The following is a 23321-nucleotide window of genomic DNA, read 5'->3' on the forward strand; positions in this document are numbered from 1 at the left end:
ACCGGTACGGGCTGGTATCGGTTTTTAACACCGAACTGGACCGGTCAGAGCCGGTACCGGTTCGGTATGGGCCGATTCAGCATTCTATGGGAGTATTGCTTAGGGAGTTACATCGATGGAGCTGTTTTACTTATATTTTAGCTTTGGCTTCTTTTCTTGGTTGAATCATTCACTGATTCCCTTATCTTTTTTTTCTTTCCTTATGTTTTTGATGAGTATCATTGCATGCTATGAAGGTTGACTATGTTAAGACTCAGTTGACCACTGGAACTTGGATACTGATGAAATGCTGAATCTTGTCCAAGCTGTGACCTGAGACCCTTCACAGCTGACTCTATTATGTTTTTGTTTTGCTGTATGTTAACTTTGGTGAATGATTTAAAATTAATAGCCACTGTTCAATTGGATTTGGCGGTGGCAATTCCAATACATTATATTTTAACCCATGATATCTATATCTATATGATTTTCTGAGATTCTCCATGATGTCTCTATTACAAGGACAACTGAGATATCTGTACAGTTTTAGGCCTACTTTGTTCAGTTGATTCTATTAATTATTAATTAATGATTCATTTGTAAGATTCATTTGCATGGTGGGACTGGGAAAGGTGGGAAAAGGAAATTGACTGGATGGCTCTCCAAGGAATCAATTTGCCTCTTGCTTTCAATGGGCAGGAGGCTATCTGGCAGAAAGTTTTTCAGGTACTTTTCTTTGTCTATCTTCTTGAATTAATCTATCTTAAACAGCATTTCATAATATTATTTATTACTATTTCTAAGATTAGTTTCTCTTTATTTTTGACATTCAGGCATTGGAAAAATGCATAGACATTGACAGACAACAACCTTCTGAGTTCTATTCTTTCAATAAATGTTATTACTTTTTTTAATACATGTTAAAACTAGGAAGGATAGAGAGAGAAATAAGTATATTTTAAGGCAGCTGTAGGAGTTGCATAAATTAAGGACAAGATGGACAATTGAATAAGATGATATAGTCATGTACAACGAAGAGTTGAGGTGGCTCCAATAAGGAGATTTACAACTTTTGATGAAGGATGTAGGAAAAAGAGAGATGGCCTAAGACAACATGGATTGAAGTAGTGAGAAAGGATATAGATTAGCTTGAAGTAACAACAAAGGTAACCCTATATAGAAACACTTGGTGAATGAGGATGCATAAAGCTCCCCAAATAGTTGGACAGGTCTTTTTGGTTGTGGTTATTTTAACACGTGTTTTATTTTTTAATTCTTTCCTTATCTTAAATTAGATAATATTGGATCAATTTTTTGCTTGCAAATTACCTTAAATTAGTGAAAAATGTACTAAAGTATTATCTGTTTCAGGAATATCCATAAGCAGAAAGGAACTGTTCCATTTTATTTATGGTCATTATATTGTCTAATTCTTTTTCTCTGGAAGGGATGGTATTAGTTACATTATATTTAAATTTTCTTATTTCTCCATTATGCTTTTCATCTCTTTACAATTTTTTTTGATATACGATAACCATAATCCCTTCATACTTAATAATTTAGAATATGAATAGGGAAGCAAGTCAGCAACCTTATCAAGATAAATTAAATTATTTTAGCAGGTTAATAGTCATATTCTGACAAGTGTTTCTTTTGCTTTCTAGAGGTTTAATATAAGTGGTTCAGAGTTGGATGATTTTTTTGGGGGACCGGCTTTTCTTGCATGGTCACGAATGGGAAACTTGCATGGGTGAGTTTACTATTTGTTACAATTTTCTCATGTATAGTAGCTTGCTTCTATTTTCCCCTTGAAAGCTTTTATATCTAAAATAAGTTTTGTTTCCTCAGTTCATTTCAATATGCTTTTTAATCCTTTTCTAACTTTAAAAGATTTTCTACTTTTGTATTACTGAGCCTAAGGTTGTATGTGATTATAGATGATTAGGTAATGCACCTGGGATTCTTGAGAGAGATGGAAACAGATATATCATATACTCTGAAACTTACAAACTATCTCGACAAAAGAGAGATGTCCAATGGCTGATTCATGGGAAAAAAGAAGACATGCCACTACCAATTTGCTAGTTTCAATTTGTTGATTTGGGCTTTTGAATTTGGGCCAATTACAAATTCATCCTAGTAAAAAGCTTGCTACATTATCTATATAATTTGGAATGGTTTCACCATGTGGTGGACTTTAATTAGTGATCTTCATCTTACAAACTAGTGAACTTTCCTACACACAGTTATACAAATAAGGATTCCTTATCTATGTAACAAAAAGATTTTAGTTCCTTCATTTATATCATTGTACTAATTTCTATGATATGCATCACAAGAATTGAATGGATGCTTTGTTTTCTTTGGTTATAAACATTTTGTGAGTGGTTAATGATAGATGGGGTGGACCACTTCCTCAGAGTTGGATTGATGATCAACTTGTTCTTCAGAAGAAAATTCTAGCTAGGATGTATGACCTTGGAATGTCTCCAGGTATTAACTTGAAAATACATGAACTTTTGCAAATTTGTGATGAAACCTTGAAAACACATTCTTCTGTGAGTAGACAAAAATGCACAATGGCTTCCAGAAGGTTATCTTGGTTCCCATGTTTTGATATTTGTTTCATTCCATGAAGATATTTTCTTTTTAATGCCAAGTTTTCTATTTGGTTAGATTTATTTCATAATCTGCAAATTCTTTTTTCATGTCCTTAACATATTTGTTTCTTGTTTATTATGTAAGAGGAATTATCTTGTGTTGCTTAGTTTATGAACATGTATAGCAAATGATTGGTAGGAACAAAAATGTTGGCCAATGAAGCAAGAGCTAATTAATTGAAATCCATGGGTCTGATCTTGAAGATAAGTTCCAGATTTCTAGCAGGTTGACTGAATGGTTGTTTCATTTTTCAATGGATGTAACTCTATACTCTTTCATTATAGAGAAATTCTGGAAGTTGATGGGCAAGAAAATATATAACTGGTGATAAGCTTTAAAACTTTAAACTGGTTAGCTGGACAGGAATACAAGAGGGACAAATATGAGGCATAGTTATGAAAGCAAGAAACTTACATGGGAAATAGGATGTTATATCTCATTTAATCTAAAAGAGTTTAAGAAAAAGATGAAATGGTAATAGGACTTTAATTAAATGTTTTTAAGTAAAAATTCCTTTTGGCAACTCTTTTCAATTTGGATTATTGTCTAACCACCATTCTTTAATTTTGAGTAGTGATAGGAGTGATTTTTTTTTTCTTTTTTCAAAAGTAAAGAGATTCAATGTTTAGAGTTAGGTATTATAGTCTTGCTATTTACAGGTATACTCAAAACACACTATGCTGAGTACTATGTATTTGTGGAAGGATGTGCAACATTAAAATGGAAAGACTTGCAACATTGTCAAGAGAAAAAATGGCATTATCAGATACCTTTGAAACTACTACTTTTCCCTTTCAATTTGGATCTTTTTTTTTGTTTGTTTTTTTGCTTATCTTGTGTAGATAAACATGTATGTTTTGGTCATTTAAACCAACAATATAACCGTTCTAAAGCATATATTACTATATTAAATATGCATCTCGCATTGATGCTCATGACCTAAAAATTTGTATAACATTACCTTAAAAATTATTAACCAAAAATTGAAAAAAATAGTACTATATGGGAACTAAAACAATCAAATCAAAGATAAGGAACTTGTATTTTGAAAAGAACTATTTGATATCATAACCTTCATAACCATAACCATCAACCACTTTCCCAACTAGGTGCAGTTGGCTGTATGAATGTTTCAGCGAGGTAAAACACTGGTTTTGTACTATAAAATTTATTTCAATTGTTTTGGGAGAGATATTTGTATCACAGAATAACCAACTTGTTTGTTAGTATTATGTGAAAACCAACACCAACTAACATGAAGCATGAGCTAAAGCCAGTTTAAAGCTGCACCAATCGCTTGATTAGGGGAGCTATCAGTTATTTTTCTAGGTTATTATTCCTTGGTGTATAATCATAAATGGACTTGTTTGGGACAAGTAAACCACATAAATGATTCATTATTGCTGATCTTACACTTTTAATTAACTAAACATGGTTGTTGATACTGCACTTAATGCGGTAAAACAAAAATAGTACAATGCCCAAGTTTAAAAATAGTATTATTGTTATAGGATCGCAATATTTAATTACGATGTTAAGATAGAAAAATATTATTTAAATTAACAACTCAATATTATCTTTTTGTTCCCGAACCTATTTAAATGGCTAAAAAGCATTGTTGCGAAATCTTTTTTTTCTGGATGGAAATGCAATTGGCTAGCGAAGATAAACATTTTTTCTAACTAACATATTTCGCTTAAAGTATTCATTAGACACATATTAAGTTATTGAACTTGTACTTACGAAGTGTCTTGATTCTCATTTTACTCCTTTTGAACTGATGTTTAATCCGAGGGTAGATTGTACCTTGACAATTGTTTAACTGATTTAATTGATTTAAATGTAAAAATGTCTGTTGGCTTTAGAAAAAAACCCAAAACTATAGAATTGTTTCCTTAATCTTTATATATTTGAGTTACCTATAGTTACTGGACTTCGAGATAATCCTCCAACCATCCAGGAAGAAACAAATGAATCATAAGATTGTCTTTATTTTTTATCAGAAATTTTCCTTGCAACCATTATGCATCATCTCATAGGCTTGTGCTTGGTTATTCATGCTTTTACATACTTATGACATGAATATAACATGAATCTCAGGATCGTGTCTTATCTGTATAAATTTTACTCCTGAAGTATAGACTCTGAATTCATCAAGGAAAATTTCATATTTACTAATTGTGTATATATTATCTCATACTTTGCTTTATAATTTAAGAAATTGCTATGATCTTGCTTGCAGTTCTTCCCGCATTTTCTGGAAATGTTCCTTTGGCATTAAGATCCAAATTTCCTTCAGCTAAAATAACCCGCCTTGCAAATTGGTACGGTATTTGCTGCCTCTATGTCTTAAGTGTGAAAATTTTTCTATCCTTTTTGGAGTGATGAATTGTCTTTATGTGGGTTCATAAAAATGTATTGATTGTTTCATATGTGATGCCGTATTTAGTAATTGGCACCTAATTTATTTTATTTTATTTTATTTTGTGGGTGCATGCATTCACGTTGACCCATTTCAATTTACTAACAATCTTTTAATGAGATACCTAACACTTCTTTGTTTGCCAGTAACTATTATGGCATGTGCCTAATGTATGGAGTTATCCGGATGGTTACTTGTTTTGTTGTAGGTTTTCTATTGACAGTGATCCAAGGTGGTGTTGTACATTTCTGTTGGATGCAACTGATAACTTGTTCATAGAAATTGGGAAAGCATTCATAGAGCAACAGTTCAAAGGTATAAATACTAATTCTCTATGATCTATATCATAGTTGCAAAAAATAGGATAGCTAACAGGAGTATATTCCAACCATGGACCTAGTTATCAGTAGACTTTGTAGTATATGACATAGGAGAATTTGACAAGTATTTCAATACAGAAGTATGTTACTTATTTGTATTAGTCATTTTATGTTGTATGCTTAACAAAAACTGGAATTTTTGTTATAAATTGGGTAGGCATGAAAAGAAGTATTGATACGAACAATACTTTTAGCATGCTAGATTCTCTGTTCTTATTGTTTGCATTTTTGTGCCCATCTGGTTTTTAGAAGCTATTGAATGAACAGGAGATAAAAAGAAACAAGAATTGTATGTACTATGTAGCACTAAAGGATTTAATAAACTGAAGTAGTTCTTGAATAAAAAGGAAGAAAAAAAGAAACCAATTTAATGAAAAGAAAAACACCAATAAACCAACACATTATTGGTATAGGAAACTGAGAGAGAAAAATTTTTATTAAGAGAGCTCACCATAGTCTGCTCTCCCCTATAGAAGTGGATTAGGAGGATTTTGCGCTTCACGTGATGACAAGATCAATGATAGGATGCAGATTAGACTCGTCGGGTAGTTTTCCATAAGGTTTCTTTTTTGTCTAGTCTATTGAGTGTAAGTAAAATGTATCTTCGAATGCTTGAGTTATTGTTTGTCATGTTTTTTGTTTGTTTTCCGCAGTTCCTGTCGGCAAGTGACAGTTTCCGTTCTCTTTACGATATTTAATGTCTGCTCTCCCCCCTTAATCTTGGTAGGGGAGAGCATACTCTGGTGAGTTATTTTAATAAAATTTTTCTTCTCTTAGTTTTCCTACACCAATAATGCATCGGTTTATTGGTTTTTTTCTTTTTATTAAATTGGTTTCTTTTTTTCTTCTTTTTTATTCAACTTCTTCGATGTATTATGTTTTAGATAAAACCCAACTATAACAAAATTACAGCGACGGACTATTGCATTCTTGCATGCATACCCATGACACCCTAAGGATGAATATGAGGGAGGCTTTTCAAGAGGGTTATTCGTATCAAGGTTCGCCATCTTGGTACCAGACTACCTACCGATGTCACACTAGCATAGTGTCGGTACCATGGTTTGCCGTACCGATCGGTACGGGTCAATACGGGCCGGTACGTACCGATATCGGACGGAACCGGTATGATCCAACTATATTTTTCGGTTCCGACTATTCGCAACCCGTACCAGTCGATATCGGTTGGTACCGGCCCGTACCGACCGGCTCGTACCGACCTCAAATTTTTTTTGGCTTTTGGCCCGGACCAGCCGAACCGGTACAGTACCGGTTCAGTTCGGTATGGTACCGGTATCGGTGCCCACCGGTACGTCGGTATGGTCGGTACAGCGGACCTTGGTCGGTACGGTATGGTATGTGGTTCTTTTGGCATACCGAGTATCGGTATGCCACCAGTAGTAGTATCGGTAGTGATACTCGGTATGCCACCAGTAGTAGTATCGGTAGTAAATCGGTACAGTACGCCAGGTATCATGGTCTGACGAACCGGTCCGTACTGGCCGGTTCGGACCGATCCGGTCTGTAACCGGTACGCCGGAGCAGTGGAAACCAGTATGGGCCGAACCCAGCCGGAGCTGGGGAAGACGAAGAGAAGGAGAGAGAGAGAGCGGGAAAGAGAGGGAGGGAGGAGCGGCCTCCGCCGCCCGTGGAGGGCCAAGGGGGGCCGTCGGAGGCCAGGGGGCGACAGAGCCCGCAGGGGGCGGGGGAGCTTGCGGGGGTGCGGCGGAGGCCGAGGCCGCGGCTGCGTCCTCTGTTTCTTTTGAAACAGGCGACGTGGCCACAGAAAAAAAAATTAGAAATTTGTAAGTGAAGTCAACAATCGATTTGCCGACTTCACTTAAAAATCTCCAAATTAAAAAACCGCGGCCGCGGCTTCTGCCGAACCCTTGCGGGCTCCCTTGCCCCCCCATATGCTCCGTTGCCCCCTCCTCGGCCTCCGCACCCTCCCCCCCCGCCATAGCTCTTCGCGGGCGGCCTCTCCTCTCCTCCCTCCCTCCTTCGCTTGCTCTCTCATTCTCTTCTTCTTCCCCAGCTCTGACGGGGAAGAGTATTCCGGTTCGGTACCGGTTTAAACCGGTCCGAACTGAAACCGTACCAGTCCGGTACGCCTACTGGTACCGGTACGGTGAACCTTGCCCGATACTATCTGGTTCGGTATGGTACGACATACCATAATTTGTTTGTTTGTCATATAAGTATAATATGTAAATCTGATGTATCTACACATACTCATGTCTTACTATATTAAAGAAAAAAATGAAAAAGATAGTTTCCCACTTTGTTTTTTGTTGTTTCCCTGTAATTTGATTCCTGAGAGTTTTTTTAGTAATAGATACAAATTCCACTTTCCATTTCATGCATTCTTTTAGTTCTTTTCATCATGAACTGTTTCTTAAACACACTTTAGAGTTCTACTTATGATCTCGGTGGTTAGGCATCTGTTATAGATTTAATATGCTAAAATTTTCACGTTGTCATGTACAAGATAAAGTCACATGCTATGCACTAGTGGCAAACTTAAGTTGTCCAAAAAGCTAAAAGAAGCAAATTTAAGTTGTTGTCCAAAAAGCTAAAAGAAGAGACAAATTGGATTATTATCAATTTTTGGATGGGCAGGTCATCCAAGAAAGATGACCAATATGGATTATTTTTCTTGCTCTCTCCTTGTCCTCTACATGTTATTTCATAACTGTTGTTCCTTCATCTCACCCTTTCCTCTTCTCGTCCCTCTACCCCTTGGCCTTGCCAAACCAACTTCTCCTTTATTAAGTTGCTCTTCACATGATAACCTGTATTTGTGGAACAATACTTTCTTGTATATCATTAGTATAATTATACCAATGTGAGAGATAGTGGTCAATGTTAGTTGAGCACCCAAGATATATAATCCTTAAGTCATTGATGGATGCATAAGTTCTAGCCATGACAGTGTCATTGTATCGAACCAAATCAGATGGTATGGAGCATACCGTACTGTATCGGTTCGATGCTGGACTCGATATGCTGAATTGGCCCATGTACCAAGCCTATTGGCATAGTAACTGGGTGGCACTGGTATTAGGCCCAGTACCGAGACGGCGTACCTTGATCCCTGGTGTTGACCATGAATTATGATGTTTATTTATTTATTATTCTTCTATATGGATAGCCTAAATCTAAAACTTGCCATGTCTTCCGATATGAAAGGGAATCAGAATACAGATGAAGGTGCACCGTTAAATTACAAGATAAGAATTTGAAGCAAAACTAAATTATAGAGGAAGAGTTCAGAGAATAACTCATATTAAATCCATTCTGGCTTCTAATCCAAGAGAACCCTCTCACCATAGTCTTTGTTCTCTCTGATTTCTCCTTCATTACTACATCTGCTTTGTCTATGGCCTTCTCATCCTTTAATACTTTGTCTAGCAACCTCCTCTCCCTTAATCCCTTCTACCAGTAGTAACCATACTCCTCTGCGAGCACTCCCTGCCCTGCTTCCCCCTTCATCACTGCCTTCTTCCCTCAGGATCTGCTCTCACTGCCACCCTTTCTGTCCTTTGTCCTCCTCCGCCGCCGCCCCCTCTTTTTTCACCTAGCTTCAACGGATGTTGGGGAAGGAGTATGCAACAGAACCTGGCTAAGGGGGAAGGAGAAAAGGCACAAGAGGAAGGTGATTTTCTTTTTTAATTTGATTTCGAATCTGATTGATATAATGTTTTACATGATAATCGTATAGTCAAAAAATCAGGAGATTCCTCTCTAGAGGAGTTTGTGTGTGTGTGTGTGTGTGAGAGAGAGTGCATTGTTACATATCTTGAAATTTTCAAATTCATACATATGCATGTAAATTGACATGGACATATGCAACTATATTTCGTGAGAGGCACATCCTTGATGCTAAATGAATCAGCAACCTCTCTCTTCTTAGTTATATTGCCTTTTCTTTTACAAAAAAGGATTTATAATTTTATATAATTTTTTTTCTTTTTCAATAAGAATTTGTGTAGTTGCACGTATCACCTCTATCTTATTCATAGGCATGTGATTTATGTGACTCGTTCATATACATCCACAAGTTATGGTGATTGGTGACCTAAGCTTGCTTCCAAAATTTCTGTCTCCCGTATTGCAAGTCTAAAATTGAATCTTTGTTTCTTGTGCAGAGTATGGCAGGACTAGTCACATATACAATTGGTACAATTTCTCCACTTCCATCTCCTGGCAAACTTTTTTAGGAGACCTTTTGAATTTATCCTATTTCTGCCATATTTTGATAGACTTCACAGGTTTATTTAATGTCCTCCAAATGATGTATCAGAAAAATTCAACTAATAGATAATAGAGCAGACTGTACTAGCTGCTCAGAGGCACACTAACTCTTCTTTCTTTCCAGTTGTTTTCTTTCCTCTTAATTTTATCTGGAATTTTTCTACTGTAAGCTGATACATTGCTAACCAGTCATATGTTAATTCTTAACTATATGGTAATGGGTTCTCATATTGGGGATCACATTTTTGTCATCTCAACTCTTCAATTTTTTGTTTCATTACAAGGACAGATGTAGATGTCAACATCAGACCCATAATCGTTATGTACGCCAAGCAAGATAAAGTGAATCTAGGATACATCTGTTTTCCTGCTCAATGTGTGGATATGTTTTATGGTTATCTGAAACAGGGAGGGTTTAAATGTTTATATGATGACCCCAAATCTACCATAAAACAGTTTCAAGGCTAACTGACCACATAGAGGAAAAAACAATCTCCAGATCTGAATGGCATGTCAGTTTTCATAAACAGGTTGATTTATATACATGCAGTGAACAGGTTGATTTGATGAATGGATGCAATAGAGAAAAACAGAAATGACAAAACATGCTAAAGATTCATTAGAACTTCTGTAAGTGCTAGGTAAGGGCTTTCTTGAGACATAACGTTTGTTGTCTCAACCATAATGTAAATAAAGGCTTAAAAGTAGGCTGCAGACCCAGGGATATTCTGGTTTTTAGGTTACATTGGGTGGCCCAGTCATCCAAACAATACAAAAATCTGAAGAGGGCACAAGGATCGACCAGAGCAGTCTGTCCACCACCTCTCTCTTCCTTCATTCTCTCTTCTTGTTCATTTCTTGTCTTACAGTCTTCTCTTAGATAGGAGACTTAGCCCAGAAAATAGTTCCCCTTCGACCTGAGCAGATTGTGAAAGTTAAGTCCCTCTCTGTCCTGAGATCTCTTGCTGCAGCAAGGGGAACAAAAAAATTGTTGAAATACTAGTAAAGGGAAAGAAAACTTTTCTATATGGTGTCTGTGGTCTTTTCCTACTTACTCTGATTGTTTTCCTGTTAGTTCGACAGGTATAATTATGTAGACCTTGCCTGTCAATGATTTTCCCCCTTTTAATGAAATGATCTTGTTCCTTAGTTGTTGTACTGTACATGAACCACCACTCACATGATCTTGAAGAAATCTGTTGCATAGTTCATAAACAAGAGAAAATCAATCTATGATTAGTTTTGACAAGTCCAGAATTTTGTGTTATACATTCCCTCAAGATGCAGCCAGGTGACCTGCGCACTAAGGCCCTCTTTATATAATTTTTATGTATTAGACTAATTTCTGTAAGAAAGATGAGATATAGGAGCTTTTCATGCATTTTGGTGCTTTGTTCATGCTGACAGATATTTTTCATATATAGATATTGTATGGTCCTATTTTCTGACTGATGTCATTGGCCATTGTGGTTTTTGGTTATCAGCAAGTTTTTCTAACAGAAATCATTTTTTCTCTTTTTGGTTTTATTGTTAGAAATTTCACTACTGAAATGCCTATACATTGTCTTATAATTTTTCTTTGAGTTGAGTTTGACTTTCTCATTGTACTCTGCATTTTATATGCAGTGATACTTTTGATGAGAACACTCCACCTGTGGATGACCCAAAGTACATATCTGCATTAGGTGCTGCAGTATATAGGGGAATGCAAAGTGGTGATGATTCTGCTATATGGCTAATGCAAGTAAGCATGCTACAATTTTATTTTATTTCTGCCTTGGTTTGCTAAAGCATGCTTATGTTAGTCATGCATTATCCATCTACATAGTTATGGATCTTTAGAATTAGTAGTTGGACTATTGAAGTTAAATGCCTTCATATTGTTAAAATGGATAGTGACCCAACATCTACCTGTACTTGTAATGCAAATATATCTTTTAGAGAGGCTATGCTGCTAAATAACCATTACCATCAGCCTTTGTCCTGACTATTTAGTGCAGCTTTATGAATCCACAATTACTATTATGGTGCTTCTCTATTGTTATTAAAATCTTTTTAAGTCCTTTCTCATGAGGACAATCTGTGATCGCTTAGGTCTATCCCACTTATTTCCTGATCTTCTAACATGAATTCGAGCACCTTTTTTTACATCATTCTTATATCATTGTTATATATTTGTATACATTCTCTAATCATTCTCTATCACTTTGCACTCAGTTTGTGGAACTCCTACTGAAGCAAACTGAAATTTGAAAATAAGTTGATTCTACTTCTTATAGAGAGATCGCCCAACTAAACAATAGATGAACAAGGAGCTACTTAACAGCAGATAGACAATGCTCTTTCATAAATCTCAGCGCAATATAGGAGCAGAACCAGTCGAAAACAGTAAAGTGATCAACTTTAGAGCACAAAGATCAGGTATTTCTTCAGATTCAAGAAAGTACCTAAAATCTAGAGCTTCACAGCTCAGAAAAGAGGAGGAAACAATGGCGGAATGCAAACCTCTCATGCATGACACAGTGATAGAGGGATCGGATGGTGCCGCAGGTTGACTCCTCAGAATCCTCAATTCCAATACTTGAGCTAGAGGCTTCTTGGAGAAGCTTCTCGCCTCAAATGTCAAACTGCTTTCTTAACCCCAGTTAACATATCATGTCTCTTTTCCAGAAACCCCCCACAACATAATTACCGTCACAAATAAGACCAAGAGACCAAAATGACCCAAAATCTGTCCCAAATAAGAAGTGACCATTACTGGGAAATCAAAATGATCGAAATACCCAGCACGAAATAGACCATTAAAACATCCCCAAAACTCTACTTTGACTCTTACAATAGTATTAGCAAATAGCAACTATTTATCTATTTATGATGATTATTTGCATGCATCACCTACACCTTCAGTATATTCATTTGTGAACCTGTCTTTCCTAGTTACACATTCTAACATTTTAAGTTTTACAGCATTCATCTTGCTTTGCAAAGCTCCTAGAAGCTACATTATTATTTTATATATTTCATGTTCTATCATATAATTCTTAATGAATTTTGTGAGCCTTTGTAGGGTTGGTTATTTTCATATGATCCATTTTGGGAGCCACCACAAATGAAGGTAACACTCGGCTTATTAGAATATCTTTTATTAACACTTTCGATCCCCATACACTCTCTTACATTTTTACTTGAACCTTTACTCCTTTTTTTTTTTTTTTTGAAATTTCAGTACATTTGTGGTGTCATCTTTTTAATTGGAAAGTATAGGAGAAAAGTGATTTGTGGAATTCCATTGACTACAATGGAATATATTTTTGAGTCACACTGTTAAGTTGTATGAGGGGGTGATAGATTAGAGACTAAGAAAGAGACTGCATTGGTCTCAAAGGCTAACATATATTCATGGCCATAAGATGAATAATAGTAGTTATTTTCTTTCCCAGCAACTGCTAGAGAGCTTTAGAGAAAGGGGAAAAATATCTGCATGTAATATCAACATGGAAAGAAAAGATACTTTGCGCTGTGTATGTAGTATCAACTCAGAAAATACCATAAGGAGCCCTTGAAGCGAATTTCTGCCTTGGACCATATAACTTGAGCAGCATTTGTTGGAAGATTGAAATACACATATATTTAAAAAGATGTGTCTAGTATATGGAAAAAATATGCATGAAATATAACAATAGTCAATTTATAACTTTTAAATGGTCCATATGGAGTTGGAAGGGATATCAGAAATTTAATCAATAATTACAAATGCGAAATTATTTGTCTTAAAGGATCTAAGATGGAAAATACATAAGGCCTCAAAATCCTACATGCAGGTTAAAAATAAGGATTAGAAAATGTTTTAGCTGTCAAAAGATGTCAAAACTTTGGGATAATGCTTCTAGTTATGGTTGTGTATGAGGAGCTTGTGCAATAACAATGTACGTACAAGAACAAAGCAGAATAGTATTATGCTTTGGTAGTTTCATTTGTAGTTACATCTTAAATTTATGTAAAAGTAAGGATTAGAATAAGCTTTAGCTGTCAAAAGATGTCTTTGGAATAAGGCTTCTAGTTATGGTCGTGGTTAAGGAGCTTGTGCAATAACAATGTACTTACAAGAACAGAGCAGAATAGTACTATGGTTTGGTAGTTTCATCTGTCGTTACATCTTAAATTATATTTAACCTACAATTTGTTAATGGTTCAGAAAGGATCTGAAAAGCATGCATCCCTAGACTTTTTTTCACTCAAGGACTTGTGAAGGACACATGTGATCACATATAGATGAGAGAAAGCTTGATCTTTATGGTTTTATTATGGAGTCAATATGTTAGATCTAGAATTGAATGTTAACTTGCCTTCTGATTTTCTATCATTTGTATTTTTGCCAAGGTCGGAGGAACCGGTACCGAGCACTGTACTGGTTCCTCGGCGGGATGACTCGGTACAAGCTGTGTCGGGCTTGTACTGAGAGGGACCGTGAGAGAGAGAAAAATAGAAAGAGAGAGCAAGTGGGGGAGGGAGGGCTGGAGGAGGGTAGCAGACGCTGGCGGAGGCTAGCAGAGGCCGGCACTTCGTTGGCATCCCGCCCTCTCTCTCTCTCTCTCCCTCCCTCCCCTGCTAGCTCTCTTTCCTTCTCCTTCTCCGGCTTCAGCTTCGGCAATGGATTCTGTTTCCGTTGCTGGAACTGTACCGGTAAGCCACCCAGTACGGCTCGGGACGGCCGGAATCGCCTAGTTTGGGACGGTTCCACCGACCCTGATTTCTGCCCCAAAATCAAAATAGTTGCGGTCATGAAATCCTTAATGTATTGGTCCTAAATTTTGAATTAGAAATTTCATATTTACTTTTCATGCTTACATGTGCCATATATTGTGTGTTTAGGCACTCTTGCATTCTGTTCCTATCGGCCGAATGGTGGTTCTTGATTTATATGCTGAAGTAAAACCCATTTGGATCACTTCTGACCAATTTTATGGTGTTCCATACATCTGGAAAGTTCTCTGTTTCTCTAGTACTTCTTTTTAGGCTCATTGATATTCCAAAAAAGTCTTAAATTCTCCTCTCTTTTTTCTGTCTGTATTATCTTTTTGTGCTTTTTCAGGTGCATGCTACACAATTTTGCTGGAAACATTGAGATGTACGGGATTTTAGATACAATTGCATCTGGACCTATTGAAGCTCGTAAAACTGAAAATTCAACCATGGTTTGTTTAACTACTTTTTATTAAGCATTGATTCTCTTGATCATTGTTGCTTGTGTAAAGCTTGTGGGGAACTTATTAGCATTCAGATTGAATGAATTGTTATCAAGGTAAACAATTTTGCCACCGGGTCAGTAAGGTATGGTAGAGTACTGAATTGGCACTTGGTATTCGAAAACAAACAAGTATGGTACCAATTCACTGTTTTTTATTTTTTATTTTTAAAATTTTTGATTATAGTTATTTTAAGGGTTAGGGATCTGGAAAATGTAATATAAAGTTGTTTTAATGTTATTTTAATTTCGTATTTTGTCCACAAGTTATAAGCCACCCCATTTAGTACCATGGATGACATAAAGTAGATCTATAATTTTTTAAAAAATAAAAAATATTATGTATTTTCAGATATATTAATGAAATATAATATAATTTCATTCAACCATGGTTTGTTTAAATACTTTTTATAAGCATTGATGCTCTTGATCATTGTTGCTTCTGTAAAGCTAGTGGGAAACTTATTAGCATACGGATTGAATGAAACTTATTAGCAACCTTCAGTTCTTATGGTTGATTGGATTAATAGATGGATACTCTGCAGCTTAGATGTTCTCAAAAATTTTATTGGACTTCTAAGATGACACTAAATGTTGTAAAGAATGGATAAGTTGAGGAAGACTGTGCTTTGCATTATCCACTAATCAAGAATATAACCTAAATGTACCATATTAAATGTGGTGTAAATACTACACTAATATGTATTCCACTATATAAGTAATCTGTAGTATATACTGACCATATGCACAATTCCTTTGTTTGATTAGATGCCTTAGCGAAGCAAGTTAAAAATTATTCATGAAAGTGTATTTTTTCTATCCACATGGCCTTCTATTTTGTTGGCTGTAATTATTGCACTAACTCCGTAGGTTTTCGTAGCTAGTGATGCTATATCTGTATGTATATGACATGACCAAATTTTTGTTATTATCTGCAAGGACAATGGAGATATGTAAATTGAAAGAACTCCCAAGCATAGAAATAGTGGTACAATTCACTAATACTTCAAAACAACTCTCTAGAGTATTGCAGAATAATTTCACGTAGATCAATACCATTATGTATGAAAAATCACTTTGCTACCTTAGTTAAATGAAAGCTCACCATCTTATCGCTTTATAATTTTCTTTTACCAAAAAGGCTGATTAAACATGAATAAGTTCTCATATTACTCCCTTAACTACAATTTTTGCATAATCTAATATTTGTTCTGAAAATGTTTTAATGGACCTTTACTCTATTTGAAATTCCATATATTTCAATTAAATAAATGTAGATCATTAAAACGTTAAATAGTGTAACACAACATCCTAGTTCATCCATCCTAAACTGATTTGTAGCCTAGTGAAACCATTTGGCACATGTTCATACAATTTTCTGATATCTGAGAGATTGTTTTGGTCACATATGTGATTCATGTTGGTCAATATCAATTCTTTGTTAACATCTTTGGCAGATGACATTAAAATCTTGTTCTTGCGATAGGCTGTCCTAATGGTGACATAATTTACAATATTTGTTTAGAATGGCCCAGCTTGCTTGATTTATCTAATTATCCATATTCATATGTCAAGTCATTATGTGAGGTACCATATAATATGCAGCTTAAAAAGGACCGATTTTGTGAACAAAACAGGCCTGAGTTGGTGCTGGAGCTTTATTAGTTGGATCTGATGTTAATCTCTACAAATTTCATAATTGTGGTATCATTCGTGTTGCTTAAATTACATCCCTTTAGAGTGTACTGTCATAATGTGTTTTGTGAAGGGCCATTATGTGGCCCATTTTCATTATGGAAAGAAGTCATTTTGATTAACTAACTTTATCTGTCTTTTTTTATTTTTCTTAAAAATGCCTACATTGTCCTAATTTTGTCTCTGGATATTACCCAAACAAAGTATCAATTTTACCAGAAAAAAAGTTAATTGCATAAGAGCGACAACTTAGTATTAGGAACTATATTCTAGCAACTGCTTTTCTAGATAAAACTCCTGTATAAATTGTTATTCAAAGATATCAATACTAACTATATACATGCATTTTAGTAGAAGCAATGTATGCTTAAAAGGCATATCCCATTTGCTTGTTTACATTTCTATTTCCTTTTTTTGTTGGCAGGTTGGCACTGGAATGTGTATGGAGGGCATTGAACAAAATCCTATTGTTTATGATCTTATGTCTGAAATGGCATTTCATCATGAGCCAATAGATGTAGAGGTAACATTATCTTCTGTTTGCACACCTCTTATTTCTTTCAATTTTTTTTTTTGACACCTGTCATCTTTTCAGTGTAAGTAAACAAGGTGCAGAACGTTTGCGGTTTCCTTTATGTTCTGTATCATGATTTTCTGGTTTCATATTTCTCCGAAAATAAATATATATTTTTATTATCCACACCTTGTTCACGAACACTATGTCCGTGCACAATTTTTTTATGCATCAACCTCTACTGATCTATATATAAGTGTTTATAAGCTACAAGGCAGCGGTGTTTACTTAATCTTGCTCAACAAATATTTCTATACACATTGTAAGAATTAAGATAAAACACCTATATTTACATATCGTAAGAGTATTATGTCCTTCAAATCCATCATTTATCATGTTTTTTCATCAACATTTTGTGAAATAATTGCTCTTAAATCTTGTATGACATTGATTGATATATTGGATATGGTGCATAGAGTTGTAGAAGGGAGAAATGGGCTCCACCTACTAGGCATTGCTTCTCAATAGGCTTCTCGTTTATAATGTAACCTAGTTCTGGAATGTTAAAGTCAAAAGTGATCAAAGAACAAAAAAGTATTAAAAGGTTTGGAAGAAATGCTAGTAACGTTAAGTGAATGATGATCTTTACTATGGTTATGCTCAAGGGAAAGGGAGGATGATAATTATAGTAAGTGAAGATGAGAAAAAGTAATGTCAGAGTTACAAAAATCATTGCATTAAAAGATGCTGGTATTAATCATGGTTCTTGATTTTGCAAGTCATATATTTTCTGGCCATGGATTGGGAGGATACGTGTCATGTGCCATATCATGTCAACATGTGGCACAGAATGGCAGCCACGCATGCTTTGCGATGAGGTTCACATGCATGGATACACTATCCTGACTCCTGAATGTTTATTTATTTATTTAAAGTTGAAGTTAATTCTAACTTCGAACTGGGTTAAGATTTAGTTGTTCAAAAATCAAAGATTAAAAGCAAACTATAAGATCATACCATCACTAATCATCACATTTGTACATTTTGTTTGCTGTCTTACATGTGCAATGTATAATTTGAAGTTTATAGCATCCAATACAACCTTGTTTTCGTATGAAATATGAATAATGTAATAAACTCCATAACCATAATCATTCAGCCTTTTCTCAACTATATAGGATTGCCTTTATGGATCCTAATTTGCCAAGTTTTTTCGTAGTTTGATATATCTGTTATGACAGGCTGTTGACCTAACATTGACCCTCCACCTTTCTAGTCTGGGCTTGGGACGGGCCATGGCAGTATTAACAATATGAATAGGCTTGAGTTGTTTAAAATATTAGACGTTAACAAGCGAAACAAATGGAGATACCATATATAAGACAACTAATACTTGAATCTCAGTATAGTTAAATACTAAGACAAACAATACAATATCTGAAAAAAGTAATACCATAACTAAAAAAGTGATATCAAGCTTTGAGATCCCTATCTCACTTCTTATGCAGAGGAGGCTTGTATATATCTCATTAGCTAGAATGTGGGTTTCATATATGCCAATACTATAATGTACCTGTTGCTGGTGGTCCAAACCGAGAACGATTGACACAGCGGTGTGAACGGGGTTCCGTCTGGGTTGTTTTGGTTGGTGTTGGTTACGCTCCACCTTCCACCGGGAAACCTGCGAGCAAGCCTCGCACCACCACTGGGGTAGTGGGGGCCCTCCGACGATCAAGTCAGAGGAGATTGGAGGAGAAGGAGAGATAATAATAGCAAGCAAGAGAGTGCTCTGGAAGATATTGCTTCCCTCCTCCCCTTCTCCCCCCAGCCGCATATATACCAGGCTGGGGGGTCTTTCAGGGGGGTTCGTCATCGTGGGGCACGATGGAGCTGCCACTGACACGGCCGTTACAGGGCGTCGTGGGGCAGCGCTGGGTACGGCCATGACAGGGCGTAGTGGAGCTCCGCCTTGTACGGCTGTTACAGGGGATCGTGGAGCAGCGCCAGATACAACCGTTGCAGGGAGTAGTGGAGCAGGAGGCTACGGCGTGCCTCTGGGGAATAGCCTGTCGTTGTCGAGAGATGTCCGACTCGGCGTCGGGCTGCGGAGCCGAAGATGTCCGACTCGGGGTCGGATTGCTGGATCAAGGGGCAGCCGACTCGGGGTCGGGCTGCGGAGCCGAAGATATCTGACTCGGGGTCGGATTGCTGGATCAAGGGGCAGCCGACTCGGGGTCGGGCTGCAGAGCCGAAGATGTCCGACTCGGGGTCGGATTGCTGGATCAAGGGGCTGCCGTAGTCTTCCTGGGCGCGCGTGCCGGTCGGGCTGCAGAGCCGAAGATGTCCGACTCGGGGTCGGATTGCTGGATCAAGGGGCTGCCGTAGTCTTCCTGGGCGCGCGTGCCGGTCACGTGGGGCATGGTGGCTGAGTTCCCCCGTAACAGTAGCCCCCCACTTCCGAGCCCGGAACCAGAAGGGGAACGGGTGAAGGAAGTGATGCTTCGAGATTGCCGCCATCCCTCGGAGAGGCGCGCGCGCTTCGAGCTCTCCGCCTTCTTTATGGCGTATGGCGGTTGTTGCTGACCTGGCAGTCTGAGGATTTCGGCGGACATCCTTCCTCTTTTTAACTTCTGGTAACGTCTCGCCGACTCCTGACTCTCGAAGTTCTTCCGGCGCCAGGCCAGGCATCCGAGGGTTAGGCCTCAGGAAGTTCTTCCGGCGTTAAGCCAGGCATCCGAGGGTTAGGCCCCAGGAGATTCTTCCGGCGCTAAGCCAGGCACCCGAGGGTTAGGCCTCAGGAAATTCTTCCGGCGCTAGGCCAGACATCCGAGGGTTAGGCCTCAGGAAATTCTTCCGGCGCTAGGCCAGGCATCCGAGGGTTAGGCCTCAGGAAATTCTTCCGGCGCTAGGCCAGGCATCCGAGGGTTAGGCCTCAGGAACTTCTTCCGGCGCTAAGCCAGGCATCCGAGGGTTAGGCCTCAGGGAATTCTTCCGGCGCTAGGCCAGGCATCCGAGGGTTAGGCCTCAGGAAATTCTTCCGGCGCTAAGCCAGGCATCCGAGGGTTAGGCCTCAGAAAATTCTTCCGGCGCTAAGCCAGGCATCCGAGGGTTAGGCCTCAGGAAATTCTTCCGGCGCTAAGCCAGGCATCCGAGGGTTAGGCCTCAGGAAATTCTTCCGGCGCTAAGCCAGGCATCCGAGGGTTAGGCCTCAGAAAATTCTTCCGGCGCTAGGCCAGGCATCCGAGGGTTAGGCCTCAGGGAATTCTTCCGGCGCTAGGCCAGGCATCCGAGGGTTAGGCCTCAGAAAATTCCGCTCGTTGGTCGGCCAAGGCTGGCGCAAGCCGAGGCGACCGGTCGGGGCTTCAGGCTAGTCTGCTCCCGGGATGATCATCGGGTTAGCCTGGCATCCGAGGGCCGAGCCTCGGGAAATTCCGCTCGTTGGTCGGCCAAGGCTGGCGCAAGCCGAGGCGACCGGTCGGGGCTTCAGGCTAGTCTGCTCCCGGGATGATCATCGGGTTAGCCTGGCATCCGAGGGCCGAGCCTCGGAAAATTCCGCTCGTTGGTCGGCCAAGGCTGGCGCAAGCCGAGGCGACCGGTCGGGGCTTCAGGCTAGTCTGCTCCCGGGATGATCATCGGGTTAGCCTGGCATCCGAGGGCCGAGCCTCGGGAAATTCCGCTCGTTGGTCGGCCAAGGCTGGCGCAAGCCGAGGCGACCAGTCGGGGCTTCAGGCTAGTCTGCTCCCGGGATGATCATCGGGTTAGCCTGGCATCCGAGGGCCGAGCCTCGGGAAATTCCGCTCGTTGGTCGGCCAAGGCTGGCGCAAGCCGAGGCGACCGGTCGGGGCTTCAGGCTAGTCTGCTCCCGGGATGATCATCGGGTTAGCCTGGCATCCGAGGGCCGAGCCTCGAAAAATTTCGCTCGTTGGTCGGCCAAGGCTGGCGCAAGCCGAGGCGACCGGTCGGGGCTTCAGGCTAGTCTGCTCCCGGGATGATCATCGGGTTAGCCTGGCATCCGAGGGCCGAGCCTCGGGAAATTCCGCTCGTTGGTCGGCCAAGGCTGGCGCAAGCCGAGGCGACCGGTCGGGGCTTCAGGCTAGTCTGCTCCCGGGATGATCATCGGGTTAGCCTGGCATCTGAGGGTTGTCAGGCCTCAGGAAATTCCGCTCGTTGGTCGGCCAAGGCTGGCGCAAGCCGAGACGACCGGTCGGGGCTTCAGGCTAGTCTGCTCCCGGGATGATCATCGGGTTAGCCTGGCATCTGAGGGTTGTCAGGCCTCAGGAAATTCCGCTCGTTGGTCGGCCAAGGCTGGCGCAAGCCGAGGCGACCGGTCGGGGCTTCAGGCTAGTCTGCTCCCGAGATGATCATCGGGTTAGCCTGGCATCTGAGGGTTGTCAGGCCTCAGGAAATTCCGCTCGTTGGTCGGCCAAGGCTGGCGCAAGCCGAGGCGACCGGTCGGGGCTTCAAGCTAGTCTGCTCCCGGGATGACCATCGGGTTAGCCTGGCATCTGAGGGTTGTCAGGCCTCAGGAAATTCCGCTCGTTGGTCGGCCAAGGCTGGCGCAAGCCGAGGCGACCGGTCGGGGCTTCAGGCTAGTCTGCTCCCGGGATGATCATCGGGTTAGCCTGGCATCCGAGGGCCGAGCCTCGGGAAATTCCGCTCGCTGGTCGTGCGCCTGTCGCTTGCCGTCCGACGGGATTTCTCCGTGGCCAGCTGCGATCGTGTTTCTCCTCCTCTCCCAGCGTCGCCTGGGGAACACCAGAAGGGCATTAAATGCTAATTGAAGCGTTACCTGGGAAATCGGACCGCCAGTTGCTGCTTGCAAGGAGTGTCAGTTAAGCGGCCGCGATACGCGCGTTCTTCGAGGCGGATGCGGCCTGGGCGCGAGCGGAGATACGTGGACCGAGGGATACATGCCGCCCGGAGTGTCCTGCACAAAGAATACAATTAAAGAGAACGACGCTTAGGAGATCGTGGGAGGATACGCCTCGAGAGCCGGAACGGCTCCGGATTCGGTGCGCCCGCCTTTATTGGAGCCACCCGCATCGGAACGACCGGGGGGCCTCGTAAAACAAAATATCAGCTGAGCTTCCACTATCAACAGGAACACGCCTTACATCATAGTTTGCCATAGTGAGGGAGATCACCATGGCGTCATCGTGGGGAGTCTGAACCCCCTTTACATCCTCATCAGAAAAGGTGATTACATTACCGACCCTCTGCCTCTTTGCGACGACTGTTGCTCCGGACGCCTCAGTCGAGCCCCCTGCATTCCTCTCGGGTCGGGGGCAGCCCCCAGTGATAGTGTGGGTCACGCCCGCGACGGGTCGATTCTGCTCCCGAGGCTCCTGAGGGGCCGGGTCGGCCGGACGCGGGTCTGCGGGGGGACGTCGGTCGTTCACATATCGACCGAGACGCCCTCGGCGGATGAGAGCCTCGATCTCGTCCCGAAGCTGGAAGCAGTCTTCGGTGTCGTGGCCGTGGTCTCGGTGGTACTCACAGTACGCTCGAGAGGGCCTCCTCCCAGGGATTTTCTTCATCTGCCTCGGGACCGGGAGGTTCTCCCGCCCCTTGACCTCCATAAGGATCTGGGCCCGGGGGGCCAGGAGTGGGGTGTACCGGTTGAAGCGTCGGTGCGGAGAACGAGGGCGTGGGGCGCCGTGGTTCCTCGCCGGTGACGGGCTTCTGCGCCGATGTTGAGGCGTCGGGCTCCTCCTCTGGGGTGCCTCTTTTCGCCTTTTCTTCCCGAGCTTTAGAGGGGCCTCGGCGGCCTCCTTGTTCCGGTGGGCGGCTGCCTCCTCGGCGTCTGCATACTGGTTCGCCCGAGACAACAGCTCCGGGAAGCTCCGCGGCAGGCGTTTGTCCAGGGAGAAGGTGAGTCTGCCCTTCCGGAAGCCACGCTTCAGGGCTGAGAGAGCCACCTCCTGGCTCAGGTTCCGGACCTCCAATGTAGCCTTGTTGAAGCGGGTAAGGTAATCCCGCAGGCTTTCTCCCTCGTTTTGCCGGACATCAAAGAGGGAGTCGGAAACCAATCACCGCCGGCTACTGACGGCGAAATGGCTGATGAAGAGGCGAGTGAACTGGTCAAAGGACTGGATAGAGTCAGCCTCCAGGCCGGCGAACCACGCCCTGGCTGGGCCACGGAGGGTCGCCGGGAAGGCCTTGCAGAGGAGG

General features: G+C 40.8%; 1 protein-coding gene across 5 annotated transcripts in view; it reads left to right on the forward strand.

The window, feature by feature from the left end:
- Positions 1 to 23321, forward strand: part of LOC103710013 (alpha-N-acetylglucosaminidase-like) — a 38351-nt gene that overhangs the window by 5859 nt on the left and 9171 nt on the right. For all 5 annotated transcript variants that reach the window (XM_039128141.1, XM_039128142.1, XM_039128145.1 and 2 more), the window contains 11 exons: positions 584 to 705; positions 1644 to 1729; positions 2378 to 2472; positions 4883 to 4964; positions 5271 to 5377; positions 9591 to 9621; positions 11323 to 11440; positions 12764 to 12811; positions 14569 to 14678; positions 14789 to 14891; positions 17061 to 17159. In XM_039128141.1, coding sequence (XP_038984069.1) covers positions 584 to 705; positions 1644 to 1729; positions 2378 to 2472; positions 4883 to 4964; positions 5271 to 5377; positions 9591 to 9621; positions 11323 to 11440; positions 12764 to 12811; positions 14569 to 14678; positions 14789 to 14891; positions 17061 to 17159 — 1001 coding nt within the window. The remainder of the gene's footprint in view (positions 1 to 583; positions 706 to 1643; positions 1730 to 2377; positions 2473 to 4882; positions 4965 to 5270; positions 5378 to 9590; positions 9622 to 11322; positions 11441 to 12763; positions 12812 to 14568; positions 14679 to 14788; positions 14892 to 17060; positions 17160 to 23321) is intronic.

The sequence above is a fragment of the Phoenix dactylifera genome, chromosome 7 (genome assembly GCF_009389715.1).
Source record: "Phoenix dactylifera cultivar Barhee BC4 chromosome 7, palm_55x_up_171113_PBpolish2nd_filt_p, whole genome shotgun sequence".
Classification (NCBI taxonomy): domain Eukaryota; kingdom Viridiplantae; phylum Streptophyta; class Magnoliopsida; order Arecales; family Arecaceae; genus Phoenix; species Phoenix dactylifera.